Source organism: Thalassophryne amazonica, chromosome 9 (assembly GCF_902500255.1).
Source record: "Thalassophryne amazonica chromosome 9, fThaAma1.1, whole genome shotgun sequence".
In the NCBI taxonomy this organism is placed as follows: domain Eukaryota; kingdom Metazoa; phylum Chordata; class Actinopteri; order Batrachoidiformes; family Batrachoididae; genus Thalassophryne; species Thalassophryne amazonica.
The window spans coordinates 92351836-92361511 of record NC_047111.1 but is presented as its reverse complement, the minus strand read 5'-3'; the positions used below and the strand labels follow the sequence as shown (position 1 = coordinate 92361511).

Genomic DNA, 9676 nt, shown 5'->3' with positions numbered 1-9676 from the left:
AGAAAATATTTTTTATTCAGTAATTGAGATTTAGAAAGTCAAATGTTTGACACTTTGTGTCATAATTTTAACTTTCGGTGTTTTTTTTTTTTGTTTTTTTTTGCTTTGTGAATATAATATGGACGTGTGCACGTGAGCGTGAGCTGAGTGTGTTTGTGTGTGTAGCGCGTGAGCTGCAGGCCGTCGTTGACTACATCTCCCAGAATGCACCGCGCCCTGTGATGTCCCCAACAGCTGACAGACGGTGAAAATCCTCTTGCAGAATATCTGTCGGTGCGAAAAGAGGAGCCTCGTCTGTAGGTTCATGAACTGAGCTTATATCCGGTGCTTTGGCGTACTTCTTTACAGCCTGTGGTTGACACTGGAAGGCGTCTTTCTTCCTTCTTTTTAAAAATAACAAAATATTTACGTCGCATCCAGACCTGGAAGCTGAGGGTCATTTGCTTCGAGCTAACTTGACTTCCACAGTTGGACGCGTCGCCGCCGCCGCTCCTGCTGCACATGTTTAATTTAACGTTAACGGTTTGACTCCAGCCCTTCCAGCCGTGCCCAATGCTGAGGAATGGATAGAGTGTGCGCCAGTGGAGGGAAGATGGTCGAGAGCGACGAACAGCCGGATAGCGGCGGTGCAGCCATGGCCGCGCTCCATCAATGCGAACTCATCCAGAATATGATTGATATCTCCATCTCCAGTTTACAGGGGCTACGGACCAAATGCGCCGCCACCAACGACCTGACGCAACACGAAATACGCACTCTAGAGGTAAAAAGCCATTTGGCACGCACACAGCACCGATCCTGTCCGGTCAAACTGCGGAGTCATGAAGCTCCAGCGCGATGTGCGCCTCGCTCGCGCAGGCTGCGCGCGTCGCGGGCAGCATGCAGGCTGTGTGGCTCCCCATCAAACGGGCTCCAAGCCCGTCTGAGGTGGAGATAAATGGAGAAAATAACGCGTGATCCTGACGTGACCTCTTTAGAAACAGCAGGAATCAGCCCGGCCTTAACGGCAGACATTCACTAATCTGAAATTGTGTATGATTATTCTGCCCTAATCTACACACATGCAGGGTTTAGTGCATGCGCAACAGTGAGGCCTGCAAAACCAAATCTTTAGTGTCTGTCATGTTTTGCAGCTGCAAGGGTTTGACGAATGCACGCGGAGTGTTTCTGCGTCTGAGATGCGGATTTGGTTCAGGTGTGTGTGTGTGTGTGTGTGTGTGTGTGTGTGTGTGTGTGTGTGTGTGTTTTGATATGACTTGGCATCGTTTGCACAAGAGCTCGTGGCTTTGTGGGTCCACTGTTGCAGGATGGAGAGATCACAGCATTAGTGGAAGCTTGCGCACAGTCATAACATGTCAGATATTTTCAGAAAATTTGTATGCAGGCTGCAAAAGGTCCTTTTGACTTTGGTGCTTTTATGACGTTTAATCATTGGTGAGTCTTACTACTTTTTCATACATTTTATGTTTGTAGGATGATTGTATTTACTTATTCTGATTTTTGTCTGATTACTGATTAGTGGTGCAGAAAGGACACCTTGGTGTTATTGCTAACTAGAAGGGCACTTTAGTGACCACATACCTATGCCAAGGTGAACAATCCCAGAATTTTGCATTGAAATTGAGAATGTTATACCCCATAATTAAAACTATAATGCAAAGATAAAATACCCTCAGCTGTATGAGCATTGTGTTCTGTATAATTTGCAGTTGTTTTAAGTAATTATTAGGTTTCAAAAACTGAGTTTGCAACTAGCAACCAGACTGTGACATCACGGTGCAGCTCTACTCTGATTTGCTGTCACCCCCGCCACTCAAAAACTAACGATGAATGCTAACGTCTGCTAAATGTCTTTTAAATCACTTCAGAGGTATTATTAGGTTCTAAAAACAGCGGTCTCAGTTTTAGAAGTGTTTATTTCTTCCTAACTTTTACATAATATATGACAAAGAAGTGATATTCACAATCACAATCCCATTGAAGCTGGGACGTTGTGTAAAATGTAAATAAAAACAGAATACAATGATTTGCAAATCCTCTTCAACCTATATTCAATTGAATACACCACAAAGACAAGATATTTAATGTTCAAACTGATAAACGTTATTGTTTTGTGCAAATATTTGCTCATTTTGAAATGGATGCTTGCAACATGTTTCAAAAAAGCTGGGACAGTGGTATGTTTACCACTGTGTTACATCACCTTTCCTTCTAACAACACTCAGTAAGTGTTTGGGAATTGAGGACACTAATTGTTGAAGCTTTGTAGGTGGAATTCTTTCCCATTCTTGCTTGATAACAGTCTGGGGTCTCCGTTGTCGTATTTTGTGCTTCGTAATGTGCCACACATGTTCAATGGGTGACAGGTCTGGACTGCAGGCAGACCAGTCTAGTGTCATCATGGGCACTAACACACCCCATACCATCACAGATGCTGCCTTTTGAACTTTGCGCTGGTAACAATCTGGATGGTCTTTTTCCTCTTTTGTCCAGAGGACACGACGTCCATGAACAATTTGAAATGTGGACTCATCAGACCACAGTACACTTTTCCACTTTGCGTCTGTCCATTTCAAATGAGCTCGGGCCCAGAGAGGGTGGCGGCGTTTCTGGATGTTGTTGATGTATCGTTTTCGCTTTGCATGGTGGAGTTTTAACTTGTGCTTGTAGATGTAGTGACGAACTGTGTTAACTGACAATGGTTTTCTGAAGTGTTCCTGAGCCCACGCAGTAAGATCCTTTACACAATGATGTCTGTTTTTGATCCAGTGCCGCCTGAGGGATCGAAGGTCACAGGCATTCAGTGTTGGTTTTCGGCCTTGCCGCTTACGTGTAGAAAGTTCTCCGGATTCTCAGAATTTTCTGATTATATGATGGACTGTAGATGATGGAATCCCTAAATTCGTTGCAGTTGAACATTGAGAAATATTGTTCTTAAACTGTTGGACTATTTTTGTTTTCATGCTGTTGTTCACAAAGTGGTGATCCTCACCCCATCTTTGCTTGTGAACGGCTGAGACTTTGGGGCATGCTCCTTTTATACCCAATCATGAGTGTCCTCAGTTCCCAAACACTTATTGAGTGTTGTTAGAAGGAAAGGTGATGTAACACAGTGATAAACATACCACTGTCCCAGCTTTTTTTGAAATGTGTTGCAGGCATCCATTTCAAAATGAGCAAATATTTGCACAAAACAATAAAGTTTATCAGTTTGAACATTAAATATCTTGTCTTTGTGGTGTATTCAATTGAATATAGGTTGAAGAGGATTTGCAAATCATTGTATTCTGTTTTTATTTACATTTTACACAACATCCAAACTTCATTGGAATTGGGGTTGTACACACAAACGAAACAGAGTTGCTACCTCGTTAGCTGCATGTAAACGTTACCACACTAATGTGCGTTAAATGGTTTGTAAATTCTTCCAGAGTTGTTATCAGGTTAAGAAACAGTGTTATCAGTTTTAGAGGTGTTTATTTCTTGCAAGCTTTTACTTACTATATCAGAAAGAGGTTATATTTACACACAAACGAAACAGAGTTTCCACCTAGCTAGCAGCATGTGACGTCACCATGCTAACATCTGTGAGATCATACCATAAAATTAGGTACAGCATGTGACTTTTTAACCTCTTAAAATGCCTCTTACATTATGTCAAGGTTAGCCATCTTTGAACTTGTCCCAGGAGTGTTCCCTGTGAATTTAAAGACTGTGGCAGTAATAGACCTGGACTGATGCTGTACACAGACAGATGGACAAACAGACAGACGCCAGGTCTTCACAATACCCGATGGCCATATGTTGGCCTCGGGTAAAAACAAAAAAACTAATGTTTATCATCCTTGACATCAGAAATGATGAGCAAGGGCAGAAGATTTTTTTTTTATATGTATATATATATATATATATATATATATTTTTTTTTTTTCTTCTCTCTGATACAACAAGAGAGAAGCATTTTTTTTTGTCTTCAAAAGATGATGTGAAATTTGAGCTACAGATTGCTAGAAGGTGCACAGAATAGAATGTGTCAGCAGAGAGCTACAACTCCCTGAGAAAAAAAACTCAACTTGCAGCCTTTGTACTTGGCATCCAAGCTACCTCCATTGTCAAGCGGCAAGTTCCGGGCCCAGGTAAACTTTGGCTGTCATCAGCCAAAGTATGCTCGTCACCTCGCGGACATGCCAGTTCTTGCACCAGCTCTACTGCTCTCAATGAAATTCGCTAAAAAACACACACACATTGATGCGGACCAATTTTGGCATGCGTGCAGGGATTATAAAGTAATGTGTGTGTGTGTGTGTGTGTGTGTGTTCTTTTTTTGTAGCTTCATTTCTCTGTGACAATGACTTGTCTGTGTATTTTGCTGTCGCTCTTTTGTATTGCAAATCTGATCTGTCTGAAATTTAATTTGGTTACATGTCGTTGTATATGCATGACAGATAGGTTTCAGCAAGATGGCTGTCAGGTTTTATTAAAATATTGACCTTGCTAAATAATATCTATGCTAATTCTTTATTTTATGTTCGCTATCAAGTATTTGTGATATTTGCTTGGAAGTTCTGAGAAATATAAGTTAAGTTTTACTTCATCATGTTTCCACGGTTCAGACACAGGGAGATCTTCCCCTGTTGGTGAGAGCCAGTAACATTAGAAATATGAGACTAAACCACACCCATTGTTAACACCCACAAGGTATAAAAACAAGGTATAAAAACTGTTGTGTGACTCATTTTAGGGGCCTTTCACAAGATGGACACTGTGAGGGTCCCAGGCCTGGTTTTTAACGTGACCTTTAATAAACTCAAAATGAGGAATACAGTGGTTTGGTTTTTGGTAAGGGGCAGAATCTTGCTTAAAAGAACTAGGTAAAAATAACAACCTGAATGTTAAAAAACATTCAAGAAAAAAATGTGTATTTCTATGTAAATTGAAAATGCATGTCCTGATCAGCACCAACATTTCATGGGTTCTTCTGCTTGATAGTATTGATCATTGCACGACATTTAATGGAGGTCAGCTGACAGCTTTTTGCAGTATTGATTGAAATTTTTAAAAGGCATTGCTATTGATATCATACTGTACAAAAAATGCAAATTGCTATTAGTACAGTATGGCTCTGGGAGAACTTGGTTAGGGTTGTGTTTGGGTTATGGTTAACCATGGGCCGATTTCTCACTTGGGGCCTGAGTTCTCTTGTATCCATTTAAACTACCGTCATGGTTTATGCACAGCCCTAACCTTAACTCTTACCAGAAGTTTTGAGCTTGAAATTTGTTCATTTCCTTCTGTATGATGTCCCTCTTTTTCTGTCTGGAGTTTGCATGTTCTCCCCATGTTTGCATTGGTTCTCTCCAGGTGCTCCGGCTTCCTCCTACATCCAAAGATATGCGGGGGTGAATTGGAAACTTTAAATTGTCCGTAGGTGTGTATGCGGGAGTGAATGTTTGTTTGTCTGTATGTGGCCCTGCGACAGACTGGCGTCCTGTCCAGGGTGTACCCCGCCGTTCGCACTGTGACTGCAGGGATAGGGGACCCTTCATTTGATTAAGCGGTTGAAGATGAGTGTGTAATCGCAGTGTGTTGATCATCTGACATGACTTTTTTTCTAGACTGACTATAATTTGAAATGGTCAGAAAGTTTAATAAATAATTTTTTTTTCTTAATGTTTTAAAATTGTATGCTGTATGTGGCAGCACTGTGGCTTAAATGTTAGCGCTGTTGCCTCACAGCAAGAAAGTCACAAGTTTACTTCCCACCCAGTCCCTTCTGTGTGGAGTTCCTCCCTGGTACCCTTCACTGGAATAAGAAGGTTATGAAAATGGATTGAGGGAAGTAATGAAGGCAGTGTAGGGCACTGTTGTTGTACTGTTTTCAGAATCTTGTTTTTGTCAAATTATAGTTTGCTTGAACTTGTCAGGTTATGAAATGCTGCTGTATTGGTGGTTGAAAAAAAAAAAATCCATTTCCATTTGTTATGGTAATAGAGCTGGCACTAACCACTGTTTTCATCACCAATTAGGGCTGCAACAAATGATTATTTGGATCATCGATGAATCTGATGGGGTTTCGATACGATTAATCAGATTAGCGGGGAATTTTTTTAAAAATGTGCCAGGGAAACAATTTTTCTCTCCTTCCATCACTTTATTTAACAACAGAACATTATTTGAAAACTTAAAATACTTGAAAATCAACAAATCGTCAAATGTCCCTTGGCTGTTGAAATATAAAATAATAGAGTAAAACAGTTTATAAAGAACAAAAATAATTATTTCAAATGGCATTGCTTTATCAAAGTGCTGAGTTGCCATAAAACAACATTGAAACTTAGAAATGTTATAAAATATATGGTGAAAAAAAGAGGTATTTTTGGTGCTGCAAATGAGCAATTAGCATAACCAGTTAACCATAAAACCTAAATCAAAAACTGTAGCCTGACTCATTATATGTGCAACATTTGTATAACTTGTAAACTGTGGTCATTTCACAATGACACATGTGACCCATGTCCCTTTCTCTAAAAGTGTATTGTAGCATTATTAGTTATTATTACTATTATTATTGTTGCTATTATGATTAATATATAAATAAAAAAATGTAAAAATATTTGTAGTACATTTGACTCCTTTACGACAACAAACGCTGAGCCATTAATTATTATACAGAAAACAAATGGACAAACATGCTGAAATGCCAGCAGCGTAATGCTAACTTTAACACTGAAAACGCCATAGAGATGCTAACGCGTTACCAACAAAATACATCTATCAACTGTTTCAGAAGACCATAATAGGTCAGTTTAACATAAAAAAGGTAAATATTCCTCACAGACATATGCTCTTTAGGGTTTTATTGGGGAAAAATTAAGATAAAGCGAAATAAAATAAATGAAACCAATGAAGCAGCAGCTCAAAGCACTCCTTCATTGGTTCAAGATTCAAAGCAAAGCTCTGTTGATTATATGGAAGAAACAAAACATCTGCAGTAAAACAAAGTTATTTAGTAACTAATCAATGACTAAATTAGTTGACAACTATTTTAGTAATCAATTTTAATCGATTAACTCGATTAGTTGTTTCAGCTCTATCACCAATTATTTCATTTCTCAGATTTTTTTTATTTTGTTTGGTTGACAGAATGTCACAAAGCTATATCACCACCAACTGACAATAATGGTCTGTCAGAATTCCTCCTTTTGTGACATCATGAGGCAAAAATATATATTTTAAAATAAGAAAGAAAGGGAAAATTCCTACTCACAGTGGGATTATCTCCAAAATATAATCAAAGCTTGCTGAAGGAACGTCATCACACAGAAGATTGTTGAAATATGTCCTACTTTTTGACATTTCGTGTAGTCAGAGACAGTGACAACCGAATATCCACTTTTCCTGTCAGTAAAACAAATGATTATTTTCATTATCAGTTATCAGACAATCAATAATTGTCTTAGAATAATTGAAATAATCGATTAGTTGTTAGGTTCATAAAATGTCAGAAAATGGTGAAAAACGCCGATTAGTGTTTTACAAAGCCCAAGATGATACCTTCAACTGTCTAATTTGGTCCACAACCCAGAGGTATCCAGTTAACTGCCCGAAAGCAGTAAAGAAACATGTAAAATGAACCAGAAAGTATTTTCATTTAAGAATCTGGATTTTAAAAATGACTTCAAACAGTTAATTATTAAATAGTTGTTGATTTAACTGAATAGTCAATTAATAATTGAGTAATAGTTGCATCTCTAATTCTCACACCTTGTCTTATGCATTTAAAAAAAATTAAAATGAGAGAAAAGGAGCTAATCATATTTAAAAATTTGGAACCAAAGTATGGTATATTGATTATATATTAAATGGCTAACACCGATTAATAAGTTAATCAATGAGTCAATGATTATTGTTGTTGACTGAATAATTGTTACGTTTCCAGACACCAGTGTGATTAAAATGTGTAAAACATTGATATGACAGAGGATTGACGTTAAGCAAAAATAAATAAATAAATAAATAAATAATGCAATGCTAAAATATCCTCGGCCGTATGAGCATTGTCTTCTTTATAATTTGCAGTTGTTTAATTGGTATCCTAGTGCAAAGTGTGTGTGTATGCTGTGTGTATATGTATGTACGAGGTCTGTCCGTAAAGTATAGGTCCTTTTTATTTTTTTCAAAAACTATATGGATTTCATTCATATGTTTTTACGTCAGACATGCTTGAACCCTCGTGCGCATGCGTGAGTTTTTCCACGCCTGTCGGTGACGTCGTTCGCCTGTGAGCACTCCTTGTGGGAGGAGTCGTCCAGCCCCTCGTCGGAATTCCTTTGTCTGAGAAGTTGCTGAGAGACTGGCGCTTTGTTTGATCAAAATTTTTTCTAAACCTGTGAGACACATCGAAGTGGACACGGTTCGAAAAATTAAGCTGGTTTTCAGTGAAAATTTTAACGGCTGATGAGAGATTTTGAGGTGATTCTGTCGCTTTAAGGACTTTTCACGGTGCGAGACGTCGCGCAGCGCTCTCAGGCGGCATCATCAGCCTGTTTCAAGCTTAAAACCTCCACATTTTAGGCTCTGTTGATCCAGGACGTCGTGAGAGAACAGAGAAGTTTCAGAAGAAGTCGGTTTCAGCATTTTATCCGGATATTCCACTGTTAAAGGAGATTTTTTTAATGAAAGACGTGCGGGCGGATTGCAGCGTCTGCTCGCAGCCGCCGCGACGCTCCGTCACAGGAAAAACACCTCTGCTGGAAGCCTTAAGGACAAGTTGGAACATCTCCAGCTGATAAACAATTTTTCATATACTCACTCCACTGAAAGCCATCAAAAGCCAACTGGATTTTAACAAATGGTTATCAACACGGAGGTGTTTTTCCTGTGCCGCCGCACCGCGTCCCGTCTTTCATTAAAAAAATCTCCTTTAACAGTGGAATATCCGGATAAAATGCTGAAACCGACTTCTTCTGAAACGTCTCTGTTCTCTCACGATGTCCTGGATCAATGAAATGTGGAGGTTTTAAGCTTGCTTGATCAAAATTTTTTCAGAACCTGTGAGGCACATCGAAGTGGACACCATTCGAGAAATTCAGCTGGTTTTCTGTGAAAATTTTAACGGCTGATGAGAGATTATGGACTGTTGCTGTCGCTTTAAGGACTGCCCATGGAGCGGGACGTCGTGACGCACCCTGAGCCGCCGCTGTCTGCCACGTCGTGACAGAACAGCGACAGTTAAAGGAGATTTTGTAATGAAAGAAAGTGCGGACGGGTCCGCGCGTCAGCAGGCAGCCGGCGCCGCACGCCGCCACAGGAAAAACACCTCCGTTGGAAGCCTTAAGGACAAGTTGGAACATGTCCAGCTGTTAAACAATTTCTCAGATACTCACTCAACTGAAAGCCATCAAAAGCCGCCTGGTTTTTACAAATGGTTATCAACATGGAGCTGTTTTTCCTGTGGCGGCGCACCGCACTTCTTTCATTAATAAAATCTCCTTTAACAGTGGAATGTCCGGATAAACTGCTGATCCCGACCTCTTCTGAAAGTTCTCGACTCAGGGCGCATCGTGACGTCCCGCTCCGTGGGCAGTCCTTAAAGCGACAGCAACAGTCCATAATCTGTCATCAGCTGTTAAAAGTTTCACAGAAAACCAGCTGAATTTCTCGAATGGTGTCCACT

At 39.7% G+C, this 9676-nt stretch overlaps 1 protein-coding gene and 1 long non-coding RNA gene across 3 annotated transcripts in view; both read left to right on the top strand.

The window, feature by feature from the left end:
• The first annotated feature begins 232 nt into the window (after nt 1–232).
• Nucleotides 233–9676, top strand: part of ksr1a (kinase suppressor of ras 1a) — a 115573-nt gene continuing 106129 nt past the window's right edge. For both annotated transcript variants that reach the window (XM_034178768.1, XM_034178767.1), the window contains exon 1: nt 233–763. In XM_034178768.1, coding sequence (XP_034034659.1) covers nt 563–763 — 201 coding nt within the window. In that variant the 5' untranslated portion in view covers nt 233–562. The remainder of the gene's footprint in view (nt 764–9676) is intronic.
• LOC117517659 overlaps nt 5765–9676 on the top strand; it is an 18014-nt gene continuing 14102 nt past the window's right edge. Inside the window, exons 1-2 of the long non-coding RNA XR_004562786.1 lie at nt 5765–5775; nt 9626–9634. This is a non-coding gene — a long non-coding RNA (uncharacterized LOC117517659). The remainder of the gene's footprint in view (nt 5776–9625; nt 9635–9676) is intronic.